This window comes from Bos indicus, chromosome 9 (genome assembly GCF_029378745.1).
Source record: "Bos indicus isolate NIAB-ARS_2022 breed Sahiwal x Tharparkar chromosome 9, NIAB-ARS_B.indTharparkar_mat_pri_1.0, whole genome shotgun sequence".
Taxonomy (NCBI): Eukaryota; Metazoa; Chordata; class Mammalia; order Artiodactyla; family Bovidae; genus Bos; species Bos indicus.
The window spans coordinates 98,278,774-98,302,775 of NC_091768.1; the positions used below are offsets into that span (position 1 = coordinate 98,278,774).

Genomic DNA, 24,002 nt, shown 5'->3' on the forward strand with positions numbered 1-24,002 from the left:
TCTTCACTATCTACATTAAAATGGTTATTCACTAATATTGGCTAATATTTATATGTGACAGAAAAATCTAAGCTTATTTTTAAGGTGAAGCGTATGCATTTATGTATGTATGTATTCTTTGAAACCAAAGGGCGAGATCCCCAGGCATTAACCAGGGACAGATGTGCCATAGGCCTCGGGCTTAACTGAGTGAGTGAGGCCAGCAGGAGGAGGGTGGAACCTACAGCAAGTCCCAGCTGGGTCCCAGGGAGCCTCGCCTGCCAGGTCTAGGATTTTGAATTTTGATTTGTTAAGTTCGTTTGATCCATTGAAAGGTTTGACTCATTTGATTAATTGAAAGGATTTACCATGAGAAAAATCGCATGAGTCACATTTTCAAATTAAGTTCAAGTATCACTAATGTGATATAGTGTATTGACCAGCTGTCCTGTAGCAGTAAATTGTAGTATTCCAGTCACACCGAGGCCTCGGTTTTCTCATCTGCAAAAAGAGCGGGCTGGGCAAATGACCAGTTCTATGTAAGACTTAAGCACTGGAGATATCTTACTTAGGGATTCCACTGCAACACTTAGGTTTTTTACCTGTGTTAAGTCAAAGAAATAGACAGCAAGTGTGTGAAAAGGGCTTCCCTGGTGGCTCAGACGGTAAAGAATCTGCCTGCAATGCAGGAGATATGGGTTCAATCCCTGGGTTGGGAAGATCCCCCAGAAAATGCAACGGCAACCCACTCCAGTATTCTTGCTTGGAGATTTCCATGGACAGAGGAGCCTGGCAGGCTATAGTACACGGGGCCGAAAAGAATAGAAAACAACTGAGCGACTAACACTTTCACTTATAAAAAATGATATAAAAGGATAGGTGTGTTATTTTGTGATAAGAAAATAGCTGAATCAGAGGCTTAAGTGGTATTTGGCTTTTGACTGATTTTTCAAATATGAAATACCAAAACCTACTGCCACATCCTACCCGCCAGGAGGTTTTTAAAAGTCTTATTACCAAGGGGTAAATTGGGAATCAGAATGTATTCCCAGCTGCATAACTATGAGGTTGCCTGGTTTTATTTAGTCAATTAATATTCTTATCTGAAGGCAATGTTGAATACTGTCTGAATGTCTGTATGGTTTAGAGCACTACCTAAAAAAGCATGATACATCCTCCTCTTTCTGATATTATGGACAAATGATGTAACTACCCATGAATAACACGTATACAGAACACATATTGACAAGGCTGAATTTCACCCAAGCTCCATGCTCCTGCAAACAGTGAAGATTTAAGAAACTTTCATCACCACTTTTTGTTCCAGAGAACAGCTTACTGTGGGGAACCACCCTTCCCCATACAAGCCATGATGCGTCCCCACTTGATTATCGATGACAAGGAAAGACATGGACCCTCCAACTTCCTGTTCTTTGTTTTGTACATGATTATCTGAACTGCCGGTCCGCACTGATCACGCAGGAGACAGTGCTTAGCAACCAAGCCCCTAACTCTGGCCGACACTCAACCCAACTCAGCAGCCTCTCCTGAGACTACTGTCTGATCTACTCTCCTTATAAAGTTACCCCTGAAGATCCCCTGGAGAAGGAAATGGCAACCCACTCCAGTACTCCAGTACTCCAGCCTGGTGACTCCATCCATGGAATCGCAAAGACTGGGACACAGTTGAGCAACTTCACTTTCACTTTCACCCTTCTTAGCCAGTTCTTTCTAGCCTTGTCTCTTCCTCTCTATAAAAGAAAACCTCTTCTTTCAAACTCCTAAGCAGCTTGTAGATCTTCTGGTCAGAATGGTCATACAATTGTAGCAGTCCTCTTGACCTCTTGCAATGATTTATTGATAACTCTTTCAAATAAAGTCTCTTCTTAGTAAATGGGGATGCATTTTTTAATTTGACAATATTTACAAGGAATGTTTTCTTAAGAGGTTAGAATAGTTTTCACAGTTTCTCAGTTTTGTTTAAGTTTCCCTCTAGAATTTGAAAGAAAAATCGTGCCCAGCATAGAAAAGATGTATACAAGGAAACTGGCAAGTTATTAGACAACAAAAAATTAAATCACCAAAGAAATTTATACAAAGCATAGGGCAAGACACATCACATTAAAAAAAGTCAGTGAAACAATAAAAACAACAACATGTTAACAAGGAACCCACAAAGGAAAAATGATTTACATGATCATTTCACACTTTTTACCCCTTCACATTATGGAAATTTCTTTGTTCACACTATCTCCAGAAGTCTGTTAAATGTTTGCGATGCTTCAGTGCTTTTCTGAAGAAAATTTTGTCAGGAATGAAAAGAGCCTTACCTATCAATAACAGAGGCAGTGGAAAGATCAGAGGAAAAAAATTAGTCTGTCCAAAATACATGGTTTCTCCCTTAGCTCTCCATCACGGAAGCAGGTAGAGAAGGACAGCTTACTCTATTCCATCTTTATATGTGAGAATTTTAATAATAAGGAAATAGTGACCCAAGTATTTAAATAGGTCATGAATTCATGTAATCTTCTATCACTCTCAATGTGAGATGTCCAGTAAACTCAGATGATTCAATATACATAAATAGTCATTTTATTTCAGTATCAAGGGTAGAATTCGATTAAAACGTGCTTTCAAGTACTAGCTGTCAAACCAGAAGCAAGGCAGACAGCCCCAGCCTGAGACCTAGAGGAACCTCCTTGGTCCCTGGGGCATAAGACATGAGAGCCCAAGGCCAGGTTGTCCAAGCAAATATGTGTCTCAGCAAAGAGCTGACTCATTTGAAAAGACCCTGATGCTGGGAAAGATTGAAGGCAGGAGGAGAAGGGGACGGCAGGGGATGAGATGGTTGGATGGCATCCCCGACTCAATGGACATGGGTTTGGGTGGACTCCGGGAGTTGGTGATGGACAGGGAGGCCTGGCGTGCTGCGGTTCATGGGGTCACAAAGAGTCAGACACGACTGAGCGACTGAACTGAACTGAACCAGTATAATATGTTCTGCCTAGAATGATGTTTTGAAAAAAAGCAATAGAATCACTGACCTTAGAGATTTTAAAGATTTGGGCTGATATCCATCTCTTACTTTTCAGCAGAGAATTTTATGTGTTGACCTGAATTTCCTTGCAATGTTTGAAACTGAAAGTAGATAATGTGTGTTAAAGTTAAAAAGCTTAACAAATTATTTTGCTCCATTGCACCCTGTACTTTTACTTCAGTTCTGCCAATTGTCCTTTATTAGGCCTTAAAATTACCGTCACCATTATCATCACTATTTTGGTCAATCATGTAGGGAAATATACCTGGATTTGGATTTTGTTAAGAGGTCTGGAACACTTTAGAATTCTATAAGAATTTTAGTAACTATATTGCACCAACTATTAAAGGTATAATTTAGGCACCTCCCTGGAGATCCACGTGTGCAGGGGGCATGGGTTCTATCCCTGGTCAAGGAACTATGATTCTGCATGCTACTTAGCATTACAGCTTGTGTGTGTGTGTATGTGTGTATATATATATATATATATATATATATATGTGTATATATATATAATATGCAAATGATATATAAGAAATGCATCAAGACTTTCATTATTTTATCCCAACAGCTATAGAATCATGTAATGAAATGACAAATAACAAAGATACATCAGGTTTTCTTCAATTCAGATGGTGACATTTTATTTAGTTCCAGTAGAATTCTTTCTAGAAGGCATTTTTAAAACACTGAATTTCCTGCGTATTTTCCCCCGCAAGTAACTAATTTAACAGTCTCCACTATAAAATCATTTATGTATTTATTGATCGTACAGCCCTTGGATGTCTCTAAAATAGACTTCTGCATTTAAAATGAGAAGCTACAAAAGAGATTTTTTAAAATAAGAAATAGCATATAAGAGAAGGAAAACAAAAGTAGATATAAATTGATCTTTGACCCTCCCAGGATTCAGAGCAAAATGTATACACAAACATACCAAGCCATCATCTTACTGCTGGATAGTTTTTCCTCATTTCTCATGAATCCAACAGGTGCAAGTTTCTTTAGTATTTATCGTGAAAATGCAGTTTCCCACAATATTAACGCTATTATATATTTGCACCAAAAAGAGAAATTCAACTGGGAAACTAAGAATATTGTTTAGTACATACTGAAAGCAGATGGTCTGAAGTGACCTCCTAGCCGCAGAGTAAAATATGCTAATTTTGATGAAGTATCCTTTTATTTCTCATTAGTCCACGTCTGTATAAAATTTCACTAGATATTTACCCTTTATGAAGTATATTTAAACAAATGAGTTGTCTCCTAAATAAAATCACTTCTTAAACAACAATTAACTATTACCTTACACAAAAATATTTTCTGGTAATGTATTCACAATGCTGTGGTGAATTAAAAGATCATATTCACATCTACAAATACCTTCCCCATCTGGCCATGAAAAATCTCTGAGTTACATCACACAAAAGCTAACTCATATGTGCTCTCACATCCTTGCCCCTTACCTTGTCTATGAGATCATCAACTTCAATTAACATGAAAGAGACTTAAGAACAGGAACATAATTAGACACTTTCCTGAGAGGTAATTATGTCATATAATGATGACTATTCCTCAAAGTGCTCCTGAATTCATTAGAAGAAAACATTTCTTTTCCACGTGAATATTGCAAACTTCCGGGGTACGGGGAAAGGTGATGTTCTCATCAGAGTTCAAAGCATATGATACGAATGGGGTCCTCCACATGACGATGTCTGCAATCAACTACCAAGTGTGTGTTCTGTTTTCTGAGATGGGCTCAATTTATCATTTTATTGAAAAGGTTTCATTATGCTAATGTCTTACAAAATCACCCTCTGCCATTGCTGGAAGGTCATGAGGGGATATAAATTTTCACATTGAGAAGCATGAGGTTGAATAGCAGTCTCCAAGGGTTGATAAGAAGTCATCCAAGTGTGCTCAAGGACTTATCAATGGCAACTCGGATGCTTGTCTAGTTAACAAAAGGAAAAACAGGAGAATATTCTAAGTTAAACATTAAAAAAATATAAACCTAATGCGATAAGTATAGGGGTATTAAAACTTGGCTTCAAGTGTAAGGCTAGCTATTTGGGAAAAAAAATCTTCAGCTAAATTTTGATTTAACTATGAATTTGAAGTTTCAGTAGATCAGACACATATTAAATAGGTCTGTGTTACATAATATCTAGACTGTTTCAGTTCTCTACCACCTCATCTACCATTTTCAAATACTCTCACAAATAAGCCTTCTAAAGGTCTAGTATATGTGCAGGATTAATATGTATATTTTTGTGTAACTTTGTGTTTATAATGTGGGTGTTTAGGTTTTTGTCTAGCCCTCAATCCCACATCTGAGTCTCAGGAAAAGAAGTAGGATGAGCTACTATTCATTTCAAACTGATATCATTCCCTAGAGTAATGTTTGTTTCTATCTTTCTAAGAATTATTGATTCCCTCAATTCACCGAGGACTGTGAACATAATTCATGAATATATTCCATTATCAATCCATCAATAATTTGTAGTTATGGGTAATGACTGTCAAACAGCTGAGTAAAAACACTTATAACCAGATAGCTCCCTTTGGACCAATTATTGTAAATCAAAGCAACACTGAAGGAAAACAGTTGCTCTTAGAAATACTTGTGTGGTATACATTTGGCATCCAGTGTTCTAGGGAAGCCCGAAAACAACAGTAACTGCTTGCTGGACTGGCATTCTGTTATGGCTGGTTCCGTTACTGTGTGCCCACAGAGGTTTATATTCTATAAAATGAGTGTTCTTTAAATCCGGGAGGCCGTTTTGAATGGATCACTGATCACATTGTGATGCTATTCTCAAAGAGGTGATGACTAAGAAGCCAGGTATGGTTCAGGCCTGGGCAAGAGCAATCTCATACTGTGTTAAAGTACAGAGATGGAGTTATACAACATGTTCTTTCATGACCTGGAACTAATTTGAAAGAAAAAAAAAAAAAAAAGTTTTAGAAACATGTCTAAAATGGTTTGAAAACACAGTTCATAAAATTGTGTTTGAACAAAAAAAGAGAGAAACAATTATATAACTCCTTGACAAATGCATATTATAAAGTTTCTCATTAACTCAAAAAATATTGAAAAGTGGTTTTCCTATGGCTGTTATGCATTTCCTGTCAACTGATACATGTGTTCATGTCAAAGGCAAATCTGGGAAAAGTAGACATCCTTAACACGGGAAACCATTACTCAGCTATCTTATAAAAATGGAGATATTCATTGAAGGTTTCAGGATAGGGTGGCTGTTGTGTCAAAGTGTATACCATTAGTGTTAATTTTACAAACCAGGCCAAATCAAGTACTCATGAACACCTGGATCAAATTCAAAGACAATGGAATTTTGAACCAAAAGATTTTGGTTCAAATCTTAGTTTCAACAAGTTTTAGAAATGGATCTTGGACAAAACATTTTGTCTCTACTCTCAGATTTTGTGTAAAAGAATAATAATTATATTCCAAGTAAAAATCAAGTAAGATAACATACATGTAAAAGTTTCATAAATTAAGTGTTAGAAAAATAATAGTTATTCTGTTTAGAGTTAAAAACAACATGTCTCTTCAATGGATTTAGGGCAATGGTTTGTGGGAAGAAATACCATTCTCTGTAACAATTCACACATTAAATAGAAATGCTTTAGTTTCACTTTCTCAATATTCAAAAAAATATATATATGAAACTTGGAATTAGGTCAAAGAGATTATTTTTGTTTCTTAAGTGCTATGTAGATCTATTCCTTGGATTATTTTACAACATTGTAGGGATGGGAGTTTATTTCCATTAGAGATGCAAAGAATTTCTATCTCCTGGAACAGATGGACTCAAATGTTATCTACTGCCCACCAAGAACTTAACAAATTTTGTATCTAACCAAGCAATCTTATTCTATCTACCTAAAATCTCTAGGATTGCCCAGAGAAAAATCACCAACCTCAGTTATGCAGATTAGACCACTCTAATGGCAGAAAATGAAGAGAAACTACAGAACTTCATGAAGTGAGTGAAAGGAGAGAGTGAGAAAGCTGGCTTAAAACTCAGCATTCACAAAACAAAGATCACGGCATCCAGTCCCATCACTCCATGGCAAATAGATGGGGGAAAAGTGGAAACAGTGACAGATTTTATTTTCTTGGGCTCCAAAACCACTGTGGAAGGTGACTGCAGCCACAAGATTGAAGTATGCATGCTCCTAGGAAGGAACACTATGAGAAATCTAGACAGTGTATAAAAAAGCAAAGACATCTCTTTGCCAACAAATGTCCATATAGTCAGAGCTATGGTTTTCTAGTAGTCATGTACGGATGTGAGAGTTGGATCATAAACAAGGCTGAGCGCCAAAAAATTGATGCCTTCCAGTTGTGGTGCTGGAGAAGATTCTTGAGAGTCCCTTGGACAGCAAGGAGATCACACCAGTCAATCCTAAATGAAATTAACCCTGAATATTCATTGGAAGGACTGATGCTGAAGCTGAAACTCCAGTATTTTGGTCATCTGATGCAAACTGCTAACTCATTGGAAAAGTCCCTGATGCCAGGAAAGATTCAGGGCAGAAGAAGAGGGTATCAGAGGATGAGATGGTTGGCTGGCATCACTGACTCAATGGACATGAGTCCAAACAAACTCTGGGAGATAGTGAAGGACAGGGAAGCCTGCCATTCTGCATTCTCTAGGGGTGGCAAACAGTCAGACATGACTTAGTGACTGAAGAACCACCACCACTCTAAATTCTTTGAAACAATTTATACAGTTACCTGTTTCCCTATTAAATAATTAGTTGAATAAAATGTTGACATCTGTTCATTTCATATTGGCAGGACAGTCATAGTTTTACCTATTTGAAAATCAAACTTTGGCAACTTTAGAGGACTCAAGTAAACTGCCTTACCAGAGACTTCATGGACTATAAAGCCAAGGCACATCTTTTCTCGGTTCCTAAGGAGTATCTTGAGTAAAAAGCAATGTTAACTCTACCAGCCCTGTTACTCTGGGTTTCCCCCTTTCTGCCAATTTCATGCTGCTGGTTTATTCACTCCTTGCAGGTCACAGTGAATGGGAAATGGTTTTACAGTCTGACTCACAAAGTATGAAGATGGAATTAACTCTCCTCTGTTGAGTGTTGCTGCTAACTCACTTCAGTTGTGTCTGACTCTGCAACCCCATGGACTGCAGACTGCCAGTTTCCTCTGTCCATGGCTTTTCCCAGGCAAGAATACTGGACTGGGTTGCCATACCCTCCTCCAGGGGATCTACCCAACCCAGGGATCAAAGCTGCATCTCCTGCATTGCAGGTGGGTTCTTTACCACTGAGCCACCTGGAAAGCCCATTAAATTTTATATATATATATATATATATATATATAAATATATATATATACACATACCATATATATATATCGGTAGGTAGAAAAGGAACTTTGCTTAGTCTGTAAGTTGTGTCCCCTTTGCGACCCCATGGACTGTAGCCCACTAAGCTCCTCTGTCCATGGGAATTTTTTAAGGCATGAATACCAGAATGGTTTGCCATTTTCTTCTCCAGGGGATCTTCCCGACCCAGGGATCGAACCCACGTCTCCTGTGGCTCTTGCATTGCAGGCGGATTCTTTACCACTGAGCCACCTCAGTTCTTTTTTTTTTTTTTTTTTTTTTTGCTTATTTTCCTACCTGTGACCTCAAATCAATTAAAAACTTTTCACTTGCTGGGAAAGAAAAGAGGTCTCTGAAATGCGGACTGGTAAGTTGCATGGTTCTGTTTACTTTCGGCCTGTTACTAAAGTTGTCGGATTGAAACGACGAGTCCTCTTTGGGGCTGTGTGCCCACGTATCTGTGATTCGGAGAGCTCTCTGCCGCTTGTCAGGTGTGGGATGTTTGCCTGCCACCAAATGTGATTAATAAATCATTATGTCTCATGAATTACAGATGTTTGTATCTGCTTCGTTTAAGGATGCAAGTACCTATACAAATGAAATATTCACAATATTCACAAAAAGAAAAGAAAATGAACTTTGAATACTTTGAATGTGCTAGACATTAAAAAGAGAAACATCCTTCTTATAGAATATACTGGGCTTCCCTGGAGGCTCAGTGGTAAAGAATCCACCTGCCAATGCAGATTCTATCCCTGGGTCTGGAAGATCCCCTGGAGAAGGATATGACAACCCACTGCAGTATTCTTGCCTGGGAAATCCCATGGACAGAGGAGCCTGGTGGGCTACAGTCCATAGGGTCACAAAGTGTCTGATACAAGGTAGCAACTAAATAACAACAACAGCAGGAAATACTAGCTGAGCAATCTCTGAAGAATTCAAGTTCACACAATGAGGGTGGGTCTGTGGACACGTGGATTGTTTTAATAATTTGGATTTAAGAAAAACATCTCTATTCTTAGATATATCAGCTTGAAATATGGGATAAGATTTTTATATTTTATAAAAAGTTAGGTCTTGATTTTCTATGAAGAGAGTAGTTAATCTGAATGCCCTACACTTCTCATAAGGATTTATTGATTAATTAACATTACATGATATTTATTAAAAATATACTTTTATGCATTTGAATTTGACTAGGTTGGGTCATGATTCCGACAAGCGTTTTATAACAATTATGTTTTATAGTGTCTCACCCAAAATATAAGTTCTTAGATCCTTATATAACTTAAAAACCTAGAATAATATTAAATCATACTATTTAATGAATAATATTTAGGTAGTTGGATAACTTCTATTTAGACTGAATAGAAAAGCATTGATACCTAGGTATAATTTTAAGTTCATATACTTACGGTTCTTAAGTTTTATATGATATATATTGCTTATATATTTGATTTATGTTAATTTAATGTCAATTTTTGTTATTTCAAACATTTACTTAGGGCTACATGTTGTTCATGTTACTTGTGTTGCTTTTACAATTCTTTTATAATTGATATATTAAGATCCTTTTCTTCTTCATTTACCTTACTTTTAACTTAGTAGACTATGACTTTGTTTACTGAACTGAAACTTTTATAAATAGTGTCTGATTTTCACTGGTTCACAAGTTTCAGAAAAAAATACCTTTCCTGAACCTCTTTACTTTCCATGGCAACACAGTTATTTGCATAGGTTTGATAAAAATTTGTTCTCAACTTACCAGGATATAATTGTGCAAATTGACTGTGTAACAAAGGGTATGCACTGAGAATGTTGTTTGAGAAGAATTTCCACTTCATCACACTATGGCATGACAGCACACAATTAAGGGATGATAACTGGTTTTATACTTATAGCCAATACCTACAGGGCCATCAGAGAAAACGAGTTTGGTACCTGGAAAACACAGTCCCACTCACATGGTCATAATTGCTGTCCAGTGTAATAGATAACTCCACAGAGGAACATTTATTAGCCAGTGTGGTATCTAATCCAGCAATCTCATCCAAACATTTCTTCATTACACACACACACATACACACACACAAATACTAGAAGGGGTTTTCTTTATTGCTACTTTGAAAAATTTATACAAAAGTAAATGATAATAGTAAATAGTACAAGAATGCATGAAGGGGAGGACAACTTGGCATTTCATTAAGACTGCCGTAACTTGAATATTAATATATGGGAAAAATAAGCAGCGTGTTGGATACTGTGATTTAGAGATGGCACTAAATGACATCATTGCAGCGTGGAATAGAAGAAGGTGTATCATAGTACTTGTGCGCACACGTGAGGTGGAGCACTTGGGAATAAGATTCAACTACTTGTGTACAGAATTTTCAAGTCAGAGTCCCTTGTAATGTTGATTGCAATGATTAAGATAGCTGTTTGTCTCTGACAGAAGAACTGGATCTTGCTTCAGAAATCTATACTCTTCCCACAATTCAGAATCTTGGACCCAGATGAATTACATTCTCTAGTCTCAAAGTGCATCAACAGATTAACCAAGGAATGCTGACTTTATTCATGTAACATATTTTTAAGCATCTACTACCTGCTAAGCTCCGGGTTAGGGAATACACACAGCATGGAAGAGATGAAATCTCCTCTCTTGAAGTTTACTTTCCAGTGGGGCTTGTACAACCTGTGTGAGCCACTCCGCTGTTTATGGTCCTAATTGTATACTGTAAATTTAGTAAATTATGTTAAAAGAGCACATTTCTTCACACAAACAAGAAAATGATTTGCCATGAATTCCAAAGGAAAAAGATACCCTTGAAAAGGATAAACATAAGACAGAAAAATAACAGTCATGAAAAATACTGGATTGTTCTGTAAATGAAAGGTAACAAAAGATTTGCGGTAATATGAAGCAAGTGATAGAAATGTGCCCTACATGCAGGATCCCTAAATTACTATCATTGAAGATGTGCAATATTTCTTATTGGCACAAAGAGATTAGATTAAGCAAAGGAACCAGAGCTATGGTTATAACTTCACTAGAATAAGGTGACACATCTAAGATACAGTGGCTATACCAGGAGTATGAAAGCATTAAATACTTCATAATAATCTTTATCACTTTCATATATGGTCAAGTTGTATTATGCTCCCTTAGAAAAAAATTCTAGTTCCCAGTACTCTTGGTCCATCTTTTCCTAAGATTGCATTTATTTGTTTAACATATGAGACACCACCAAAATTTCAGTCATGTCACCATGGGAGTTAATGCAGTAAAATAATATTTTCAAATGATTCAACAATTTTTAAAGAAAGGTGTCGTCATAGCCATCAGTGACAAATCAAAGAATTCTGGCTGGCTTTTATCACCAAAATCTTCATATTGGCATCAGAAATCCACGCAACAAGCAGGTTTACAAATAACTCTTCAGGCAGAAAATCACTTACTAAGCTGTGTCTTTCTATTTGTGACAATAAAGAAATTGCCTGGCAAACGGTAGCAATCCTCGAAGGCTGGCAAATCACATTTGCCTACACCATCTTTCTAGGTTAAAATGCTTGCCTTTGTTTGTCAGTGGGTTAGTGAAAAGTGTCTAGTCCTTGAAAGGCAGAACATCATGAAAATGTATACAACTTTTTTTCTTGAAGCTATGTAAGAGTGAATACTATCAGGCCCATATAAGGCTCCACATGGGCTTCCCTGGTAGCTCAGCTGGTAAAGATTCTGCCTGCAATGCAGGAGATCCTGGTTCAATTTCTGGGTCAGGAAGATCCTCTTGAGACGGGAGAGGCTACCCACTCCAGGATTCTTGGGAATCTCTGATAGCTCAGATGGTAAAGAATCCGCCTGAAATGCAGGAGACCTGGGTTCTACCCCTGGGATGGGAAGATCCCCTGGAGGAGGGCAAGAAAACCCAGTCCAGAATTCCTGCCTGGAGAATCCCCATGGACAGAGGAACCTGATGGGCTACAGTCATGGGGTCTCAAACAGTTGTACGCAACTGAGAGACTAGGCACAGCACAGCACAGAGATCGACATATTAGATTCACAAAAACAACAAAAGGCTTCCCAGGTGACTCAGTGGTAAAGAATCTGCCTGCCAATGCAGCAGACATAAGCGACAAAGGTTTGATCCCTGGATTGGGAGGATGTCCTGGAGAAGGAAATGGCAAGCTTCTCCAGAATTCTTGCCTGAAAACTCCCATGGACAGAGGAGCTTGGCAGACTACAGTCCATGCAGTCGCAAAGAGTTGGCAATGACTGAGCAAATGAGCACGCACGCATGCAAATATCAAAAAGAGATATCAACAGCACACGGTGCCCAGTGCCGTGGTTCACACCGTGACTCTGGTCTGAAACAGGTGCCCCACCTGATCAAACCTGAGTCTGTGTGCATCGTCTACTTGCTGACTTAGAACCTGACCTCTGCAGTGTCATTAAGCGCAACACTAATTTGTCCCCATACTACTCTCATCCATCGCTGGTGTCAGGGCCAGGTTTACAGGGTCCCCTGTGGTCCACATCTGTGACTGATCCCCAGCTAATCTGCTCTTTCAAAATACTGCAAGGAGCCAAGGGGTCCTCTGAGCAAGTCCCAAGAGCAAAAAGTTAAAACAGCATCATCCTTTTCCTTTTTTTCCCTTATTGAAACTTCATTCCTGTCTATGTTGTGCCCAATGATGAAACACAGATTGTCAAGAGCCAAAAATTATTTGCATTTTCTGATGGAATATTCTAAAAGGAGTAGTGCATTGTCAACTGGAACATGAGGAGACAACCCAACAACACTGTACATGACCGAAAGCCGAAAGGCAACGAAGCTTAGACGCCTAAGAGAACAGCCAGAGGAGTTTTGTGATTCCTCATTACCCTAGAACACTCACTGTTCTAATTTGCTCCTAATCCTGTGGTAGAAGTGATGACAGTCACAAATAAATAAGCTACGGAAAATAAAAAGCCCCACTTCAAAAGCAGAATAAGCAGAAAGAAAGTAGTCATGAATAGTCTCCAAAATATGGAAGTCTCCAAAATATGGAATGAGGGACCTAAGTTCTGTTTGTTTGTTTTTTTTAAATAAATTGATGTGGTGGCCCTGGATCTATAAATTTAGATTGATTTTAGTTTCAGGGCCAATATCAGGCCTTTTGATCATGTGAGCTGAAAAGGGAAAGCGTAATGAAAAACAGCTAAAAGTTATTAAGTGCGCAGTATATGCCAGGCTCCGGTGGAAGCACTGGTCATGAACCAGCCAGGGTCGAATCTATGAGGTAGGTAACTCATCAGTCTCTATATTATAAATGGGGAAACTGAGGCCCAGCATGTCTCAAACTTTAATGTGTGGAATTGACCTGTGGACCTTATTAAGCGGCAGATTCCGATTCAGCAGGTCTGGGATGGGGCCTGAGGTTCTCTGCCTTTTTGACAAACTCCCAAGCGATGCTGATGCTGCTGGTTCACAGGCCCTACTTCGAGCAGCGAAAAGTAAACTGTCCAAGGTCACAGAGCTGGTAGGAAGCAGATCCAGGATGGGGCTCAGTCAGCCTGGCTTCAGAGCCTGGGCTCTTTGCCACGGAGCTTCGTATCTGGGTCACAGACATTGCTCCCTGGGATACTGCGCACGGTTCAAGGACTGGAAGCAAACACCTGTCCCCTTCTCTAGAGTATTTTTCAGCAACAACAAATATTTATTAAGGGCCTACTACCAAGAAACGGGCAGTGTGGGAAACACTCAGGATACATGAAGCCTTCCAGGCTGAGGATTTTCATTTAATCCACTAGCCAAACAATTGACTGTTTGGTTCCCAAGCAAATTACAATTCCACTGATGGACTGAATGGCTTCACTGGTGGCTCAGTTCTAAAGAATCTGTCTGCAATGCAGGAGACACAGGTTCGATCCCTGCGTCAGAAAGATCCCCTGGGGAAGGTCAACCTACCAGAGTATTCTTTCCTGAAGATGGACTGAATATTCTGGTTAGTTTAATTGCCCTTCACAGAGAAGTCAGAGCATGAACTGTCAACGAATCGGAGTGTAATAACACACCTCTAACACCAGAGGTGTAAAATTCAATTTAATCTTTGGGGATTGAGGAAGAACTTTCGTGATCATACAGACATTCAGGAGTATCACTTGGAAAAGTAATTATCATTCAATAGATTTACAGAGTGTATGTTTGGGCTTCATTCTATGGTATCACCTAAAGGGTGAATGAAAAAAGAAGGTCATGATGGTTTGTTTACTTGTCCTGAGGGTTTCCGTTTCCATTATAAAAAACACAGGGAACTTTGTCCTATTTATGTGGCAGCCTGGATGGGAGTGGGGTTTGGTGGAGAATGGATACATGTATATATATGGTTGAGGCCCTTCTCTGTTCACCTGACTCTATCACAACATGGTTTGTTAACCGGCTATTCCCTAATACAGAATAAAAAGCTAATTTCCTTAGTTGGAACAAACATTTCTGAATTAGGTGTAAAATTTTTGGAAGCTCCCGGTCGTACAAACCAAGACCTTCAATAAATGTTTCACAAAATTTAGTAAGTTTTAAATGAGTTTATTATAAGCAGTCAGTTTTTATCACTTAATTTTTAATTTTTTCTTTATCTTCTTTCTAACCAAATCACACACACACACAAAACGAATCCAGCCGCCTGCCTGCATTTCTGGCACAGTCTGGATTAATTAGAACGCTCCAGTGAGTCCCAAGACAGACCTCACCAGCTGAAAACGCGCTGCCTCGGCTCCCTCTCTCTTGTCAAGTGCAAATCTGACCATCCTGGACCTGGGCAGCGTCCTCGGAAAGTCCTCGGAGCTCCAAGAGCAAAAAGGGGGCACTGAGGCCCCAGGCCCAACACCCCCTAGAGGCCGTGCACGAAGGAGCACACAGTCACGTCAGTCCTCACTGAGCCCGGGGTGCAACTCTCCTCCCACTTTTAATCAAACTACTACTCTGCAGAGAGGACTTCAGAAAAATTGAAAATGGCCCAAGGTCCCAGCACACATCGTGCCGAAACTTCACAACTTCAAAACCGCCACTCCCCACCACTCTCCCCTACGGCTCATTTCTAACTGCTCATGTTCTAAAAGGGAAAACATTAACCCAGAATGCTTCCACAGACTCAGGTGTGCCCCAGCTGGTGGGAAGAAAGTGCAGGGTGAGAAGGCCAGCCTCCATGCGTCCTCCCTATTTGAGGCAGAGAGCTCAACCCTCCCAGCCCGCACGGAGACACGCTGAGGTCAATGGCTCACCCATGTAAGCATCTGGGGTTTTCTCTTTGGCGTATTCTTTGTCACTCAGACACTAGGCACTCCAATCCAGCCTTGCTGCTGCTGCTGCTAAGTCACTTCAGTCGTATCCGACTCTGTGCGACGCCATAGACTGCAGCCCACCAGGCTCCCCGTCCCTGGGATTCTCCAGGCAAGAACACTGGAGTGGGTTGCCATTTCCTTCTCCAATGCATGAAAGTGAAAAGTCAAAGTAAAGTCGCTCATTCGTGTCCGACTCCTAGCGACCCCATGGACTGCAGCCTACCAGGCCCCTCCGTCCATGGGATTTTCCAGGCAAGAGTACTGGAGAAGGTTGCCATTGCCTTCTCTGCTTTACTGGACTGCATATCTCTTTTGTATTTAAAGAAAAAAAAATGTGTCATGAATTGCAAAGAGGTGAACGAGACTGAACACCACTAACTGGTTGACACATATACTGATCTGTATGGAGTGCTTGATGATCTAACCTTGCCTTTATTGACTTCTGAGGCTTAGACTGTGATAGGTGCTCTGAATACTCCATGGCAGGTCACACCATGCTATCTGCTGCTGCTGCTAAGTCACTTCAGTCGTGCCCGACTCTGTGCAACCCCATAGACGGCAGCCTACTAGGCTCCTCTGTCCCTGGGATTGTCCAGGCAAGAATACTGGAGTGGGTTGACACTTCCTTCTCCAATGCATGCATGCATGCTAAGTAGCTTCAGTTGTGTCTGACTGTGTGCGACCCTATGGACAGCAGGCCACCAGGCTCCTCTGTCCACGGGATTATCTAGGCAAGAATACTGGAATGGGTTGCCATTTCCTTCTCGAACTATACTGTCTACATGCATGTATTCACCATATAACCCTACCATATGTGATGAGATAGAATTGTGACCAGGACCAGCCATACTCCAGGCAGTGAAGGTAGGAAGTGTAAGAGACATACTTGTATTTGATGCAAAAATGTGAACAAGTAATTAATTACACGGCAGTACGTCATCCCTCAGTGTCCATGAGGTGTTGGTTCCAGGAACACCCCCAGACATCAAAATCCGGGGATGCTCAGGTCCCCTATACAAAATGGTGTACTTTTTGCATATAACCTGCACTTATTCTCCCATGTATGTTAAAACATATCAAGACCTGAGTTTGAGAAAACTCTGGGAGATAGTGAAGGACACGGAAGCCTGGCGTGTGGCAGTTCATGAGGTTGCTAAGAATTGGATGCTACTTGGCAACTGAACAAGAACAACAGATTACTTAATAACATCTGCTGCTGCTGCTGCTAAGTCACTTCAGTCGTGTCTGACTCTGTGCGACCCCATAGACGGCAGCCCACCAGGCTCCCCCGTCACTGGGATTTTCCAGGCAAGAACACTGGAGTGGGTTGCCATTTCCTTCTCCAATGCATGAAAGTGAAAAGTGAAAGTGAAGTCGCTCAGTTGTGTCCGACTCTTAGCAACCCCATGGACTGCAGCCCACCAGGCTCCTCTGTCCATGGGACTCTCCAGGCAAGAGTACTGGAGTGGGGTGCCATTGCCTTCTCCAACTTATAACATCTAATACAATGTAAATACTATGTAAATCATTGTAAATACAATGTAAATGCTATGTAAATAGTTGCTAGGTGATTATACCATATACAAGTTTTGCTTTTGGGGACTTTATGGAACATTTTTATTTCTAAATATTTTTCATCCCTAGTTAGTTGAATCTGCAGATGTGGAACCCAGAGGTGTGGAGGGCTAACTGTATATATAAAGTACAATAAAAAGGAAAGAGCACCTCATTCTGCTTTTAGGAATGGTGCTCATACTTCTGGGAAAGGACCACAGGACTATTTTCCTTACCTCAAAATCCCACCCCAAATGTCCGGTTGGCAAAATTCCCACAACACTGCAATATCATTTTATGTTTTCATTTATAATATTGAAACAGCGTATAATAGTAAAATTTTCTATGTTGTAGAAAAAAATCAAATACCTGGCAGAATCATGAAGTATTTGTAATAACTGGATGTGATAGTGACTTTATGCTGCTCTAGTATGACTGCCAAAATTTTGTTGTTTCAGGGGAGATTTAAGGTTGCCTGATGCACAAGGAATTCACAGCCTCTGCTATGTACAACACATATTTTCAAGTATTTGAGACTTGAGTTTTGGATAAAACGAGAATTAAGTCTGAAGTTTATCACTTTATTTCATTAGTAGTTTTCCCTAATTGATTTGTATGTGGCAACTCCTGATAATTCAAAATCTCAGAATAATTTTCATCTCATACAACATTCGACCAGTGGCAAAAAATTACTAAGAAGAACATATTTTCTAATAATCGTGATGTATCTATAGTATGGGCCCAAGGTTCAAGTCTTAAAAGCAATTTAAATTATTTTTAATAGACTTCATTTCTCAGAGCAATTTTAGGTTCAGAGCTGTGTTTATATGTGCTGTGCTCAGTTACTCTGTATGTCCGACTCTTTGCTGCCTGACAGGCTCCTAGGTCCATGGAATTTTCCAGGCAAGAATTCTGGAGCAGGTTGCCATGTCTTGCTCCAGGGGGATTGAACCCACACCTCTTGTGTCTCCTCCACTGGCAGGTGGACTCTTTACCACGAGCACCACCTGGGAAGCCCAGGTTCAAAGCAAAACTGATCAAAAAGCACATCAGAAAGAGAATTACCATATAGCGCCTTCCCCACACAGACCAGCTTCCTTACCCTCAGCATCCCCCACCAGAACAGGGCATTTGTTACAACTAATCAACGTGCACTGACACATCATTATGATTCAAATTCCAACATTTACATTAGGGTTCACTCTTAGTGTTGCATATTCTATGGGTTTTATAGTCTTCTCAGTTTGATTTCTTTCACTTAGTTATACGCATTTAAGGCTCCTCCATGTCTTTTCATGGCTTGATAGCTTGTAGCCTGCCAGGCTCCTCTATCCATAGGCTTTCCTAGGCCAGAATACTGGAGTGGGTTGCCATTTCCTCCTCCAGGGGTCCTTCCCCATCCAGGGATCAGAACTTAGGTCTCCTCATTGCAGGAAGATTCTCTACCATTTGAGCCATCAGGGAAACCCTTATTTCTTTTTAGCACTAAACAATATTGTCTTGATATTCCATATTTTATCTACTCACTTGTATAAGAACATCTTAGTTGCTCCCAAATTTGCGCAATTGTGAATAAGGCTGCTATAAACATCCATATGCAGATGATTGTGTGGACCTATGTTTTCAACTCATCTGAGTAAACACCAGCGAGAACGACCAGTTATCTTTCTCACCAGAAAGACACGCTCAGGTTGCACTTATTTGCTGCATCGACGTTTGGGGCTGCAGCCCAATTCTCCACCCTTTGGAGCCCTCTCACGTTTGGTGGGCACCTCAATTCTTCCTTGCCTAATTCATACCCTCTGGAAATGTGCAGAAAACTGAGTTTATTTCTTTTAAATTTCTTTCTAAAGGCAGAAGGTTTCAAACATGTTGTCAACCAGAGATCTTTTCTCTATTCTTTCACTCCAAAGGAAGTACACTGTAGATGCTTCACATATAAAACTGGTAATTATGAGACTCATCTGCTTACTATGGGTTGATGTGATTGGTCCACCTGTCTTTCCCAACCTTTTCCCCACCTAGTTGAAGACTCTAGGTAGGACTCAGAGTTGAAAGGTGGGGAAACATTTGCTATAGGGCACCCCACTCCAGTACTCTTGCCTGGAAAATCCCATGGACGGAGGAGCCTGGTAGGCTGCAGTCCATGGGGTCGCTAGGAGTCGGACACGACTGAGCGACTTCACTTTCACTTTTCACTTTCCTGCATTGGAGAAGGAAACGGCAACCCACTCCAGTGTTCGTGCCTGGAGAATCCCAGGGATGGGGGAGCCTGGTGGGCTGCAGTCTATGGGGTCACACAGAGTTGGACACGACTGAAGCGACTTAGCAGCAGCAGCACTACTCAGAGTAATGGCAGCACTAGGATTTCTGAGTCTCGTTCTTGGCTAACGGAATCGGACCTTTTGGCTCTGGAATAAGCATTGAACAAGCATGCTCACTAGTGTTTGTCAGTTTGCAGGAGAAAAGGGGATGACAGACCATCAGATGGTAGGATGACATCACTGACTCGACATACATGAGTTTGAGCAAGCTCCGGGAGTTGGTGATGGACAGGGAGGCCTGGCGTGCTGCAGTCCATGGGGTCACAAAGAGTCGGACACTATTGAGCAACTGAACTGAACTGAACTGACCCTGGCCTCATAGAGACACGCGTAAGGAACTAGAGTGCAAAACAGAAAACAATGAGAGGAATGAGCCTTCTGAAAAGGAGATGATTCCACTTCAGAAGGTTAAGGGATCACTCCATGCAGTTGAAAGTTTTCAGCTGAAAACTTAATTTGACCTGCACAACCCCCCTTATTCTGCCTGTTCCTTACCACATGCAACATAACGTTTGCCTCCCCTATAGCACAGGAAAGGTGTCGGGAGAGCTCACTCCTGAGCTGAGGTGAGGCAGGAAGAAACACAAGAGGATGCTGGCGAACTGGCGTGCCAGCGAGCGGTGCCAAGGGCATTCCTAGCCAGCAAAACACGTGCCACCGACAGGGCACCACTGGTCAGTGGGCAAATGAGAAACAGGGCAATGAGAGGTCAGATATATGAGAGCTGTGTGGAAAGTCAGGGTTAAAAAGTCTGTCACCAGAAACAGTCAGGAGCCTTCAGGCCCTTCTTACACTGGTACTGTACAGCGTAAATTTATACCAGTTTCTTAGAGTGATTGTGTTGGCTGAAATGATTATACATTTCACTTAAAATATAAGCAGACTATTAGACATCTAGAAGAATTTTCTGAGTATACCTGAACTTTCCATAGTATACCTGTCACGATAGAAGGAGAATATTTTGTTCACTAGAAGTATGATCTACAGAGAGAACCAGTGGAAGGTGTCAATGATTACAAATTTATTAATCATAAAATAATACTCTCAAGAAGACTGAAGGCAATTTTATAATGAAATAAACAAATAAGACTGAACTTCTAAAATCTTCAGATAAATAACCAGTGACCAGATAGTAGAGTCACATATATTAGGAAACACTAAAGTATCTGAATACTTACAAATGACAATTATTCTACTTATATTATTATTAATGTTCAGGTAATACATGTAAAGGTTTAATTTTCATCTGAAGATTTTGAATTGGTTCATACTGATTTTCAGTTCTACTATGGCCTTCTCCTTTTCTGTTCATTATATCAGTTTTGGGGAGTTTGATATTGAAACTCAAACTAAAAATCTTAATTTATCTACTTAAAAAAATAATGGTAATACATAGTGAAACTATATGCAACTTTGTTCTTTATTTTTCAAGTCTCCTGTAAATGTATTATCATACTTTCAAAATTTATGAAAGAAAAAAGAAAGGGGGGAAAAAAGAGATTTCCTATCAGATATGTTAGGACATCTAATTCCAAACTCTTCATCTCTAAGAACTTTTTTTTTTTGTAAACATGTTAACCTGTGTCACACTGTGGGAAATTCCCTCATATATACCTTTCAATTCATTACTTCTCTCTTCGGCATTGATAAATTGCTCTTTTCACCAGTCTGCTGAGGATTATTTTTTTAATTCTAGTAGTTAAATTTATATTCTATTCAATAGCTACCTTTTTCTATTATGTCTTCTGTTTTGATTTTCACTGTTTTTTAATTTTATGTCTTAATTAACATTAAACATACCTGTTTTGTATTCTGTTTCAAACTGTTCTTTTATTTTCTCACATTTTCTGGGGAACGAATCTTCTGGCTTACCTTATATGCTCTCCTCCACTCAAAGTAAAGTAATTCTTTTTTTTGATTTATAATGTGTATCATGAGGACTCCTTCAACAGAGCTGGATTATCTCAGGAGGTGTCAATGCCACGCCCTCTGAGCCCTCTCTGAAATGCCTTGGTGCACATCCTGCTTGGAACCTCAGAAGTCCCAAAGCTTGGGTCTGGTATTTATATTAATTCCTCATTCTGGACAACAAGCGTGTTGCAGAGGTTTAGGCTGGTCTCGTTCCCCCTCGTTCCCCACTTGTTTTTTTCAGTCTCCTTGATGCCCAGTACATGGGAAGGAAGAAAACCCCAACACAACCACCTCAGGCTCAGCACGACGGTGACTCATGCACTTAAATTCTTGGTTTATCCACTCCTCTAGTCAAAGACAGCTGTGTTTTTTCCACTTATTCACTTATCCCTGGAAAATTTTTTGGTTTTTTTTCTTAAATCTGATTTATGATTTTATAAATATTTACTAAATTTTACTTAGCAATTTTAGCAAGAGGCGTCCGCTTTGCTGGTTCCAGACGTCTCTGACCCCGTGAAAGTCAGCCCAGCCCAGGGCTGCTGCTGTCTTCAGACGCTCCATGTGGGAGGGAAATAAACCGCTGCCCTGGAAAGTGACTGTTACTATCTCGTGTTTCCTGTCACCTACTCAAAAACAGTCCTGTTACACCTTTGACTATTTAGACTGGAGAGGAAAAACGAAGGGAAACATAGAATATTGTCAAAATAATAAAGAGATTGTCATTCTTGCTAAAGCAAACTTTTGAAATAGGCTGCACAATAGAGACAAGGAAAACTTCTTTAAACACAAAAGGATATGATTGACAACTGTCATTTTTTCTTATGACATGAAAAATGACTAAAATTACCTCTGACAGGTTCTCTTTCTACTTAAAAAAAATAATAATCATCATAACCATAATCAGTCAAAATGCATTGTAAATAAATAAACAAGAAGAGAGAAAGCACAAGTGAGCGGGACATACAGTGCCTATACTGTGAGCCCGGCACAAGGCGCCCCCGTGAGCCCATCGCCCCCAGAACCTCCAAACAACCAAAGAGGACGATCGCTACGGGCCAACACTTTTCTCATCCCTTAGGTTCATTCTTAATTGGAGAGCTCTGCTTTGCAGTTCTTGTTAAATGCGTCACCTCAAATCTTAGAGTGACAACGGACTCTAGTCATGCCTCCTTCCAGTGATTTGGAACGCGTTGTGATCTATGTATTCACACGCACAGTGAGGCCGCTCTCTGCGGAGACTTCAGCACGCAGAACCCCGCCCGAGCCGCCAAGAGAGGCATCAGTTACCTGGCCTGCGGGCTGACGAGGCGCCGCTCTCCTCGCCGTCCTGCAGTATAACAGCCAGGCCCACCGAGTCCGCGGGGAGCACCGAGCTGCTGAGGTCCACGCGAGTCAGGCTCTCGGGCTCCCTGTCAGAGCGCCCCCAAGCGGGCCGCGGGCTGTGCCCTTCTGGGCCTTTTCTCCGCGGTCTCAGCACAATGTGAACGATGCTCTGCTGATCCAGGTCACAGCTCTGAGTGAGGGAGACAAAAATCACAAGAATGAGCAGGCATTGAAGCACAGGTGGAGCTGAACTTGTCTTCAGTTCTACAAAGCAGTATGTTTCAAAACTGACTTACCAGAAAGGACATGCCCTTAACATTATCAAATTTAAATACTAGCAGCCCTTTCTGATTTTGTTATCCCCCTTTCTGTTTTAAAAAGTACAGAGAATTTATTACCAACTACAGGGCAATTTTCTCTAGAATTTACAATACACTTATTTCCAGTAGACCCCACAAATACTCCAGAATCACTAGCAATCACACCACCAGGCCAATGAAGTAAGAGGAGAGGTTACCAGCACTATTGTGATCTTTCACTATTTCAGTCTATCTCACAATTAAAACCAGTGAACATCTACAAAAATGTCCTGCAACTTATATTGATTTGTATGAACCACAGCGAGCATCATTCCACTGGTGGAAAACTGAAAACATTCCCTCTGAGACCAGGAGCAAAACAAGGATGCTCACTCTTGCCACTTTATTCAACATAGTTTTGTACGTCCTAGCCATGGCAATCAGAAAAGAAAAAAAAAAAAAAAAAAAGAGAGAGAGAGAGAATCCAAACTGGAAAAGAAGTAAAACTGTTGGTGTTTGCATGACATGATACTACACATAGAAAATCCTATAGATGCTACCAGGAAACCACGAGAGCTCCTCAATGAATCTGGGAAAGATGCAGGGGAAAATTAATAATAATAATAACTCATGGGAATCTCTCACAATCTGATATACTAACAACAAAAGATGAGAAAGAGAGACCAATCCTATTTAATATCACAACAAAAAGAATAAAATGCATAGGAGTTAGGAATAAACCTACCTAAGAAGACAAAAACCTGTACTCAGAAAACTATATGATACTGATAGAAGCAATCAAATACAATAGAAACAGATGGAGAGATACAGCATGCTCTTGGATTGGAAGAATCAGTATCACGAAAATGACTACAC

At 40.2% G+C, this 24,002-nt stretch overlaps 1 protein-coding gene across 3 annotated transcripts in view; it reads right to left on the reverse strand.

Moving 5' to 3' along the window:
* The window catches only part of AGPAT4 (1-acylglycerol-3-phosphate O-acyltransferase 4), a 1,411,158-nt gene that overhangs the window by 1,017,818 nt on the left and 369,338 nt on the right, over positions 1-24,002 (reverse strand). For all 3 annotated transcript variants that reach the window (XM_070795610.1, XM_070795611.1, XM_070795612.1), the window contains one exon: positions 22,792-23,017. In XM_070795610.1, coding sequence (XP_070651711.1) covers positions 22,792-23,017 — 226 coding nt within the window. The remainder of the gene's footprint in view (positions 1-22,791; positions 23,018-24,002) is intronic.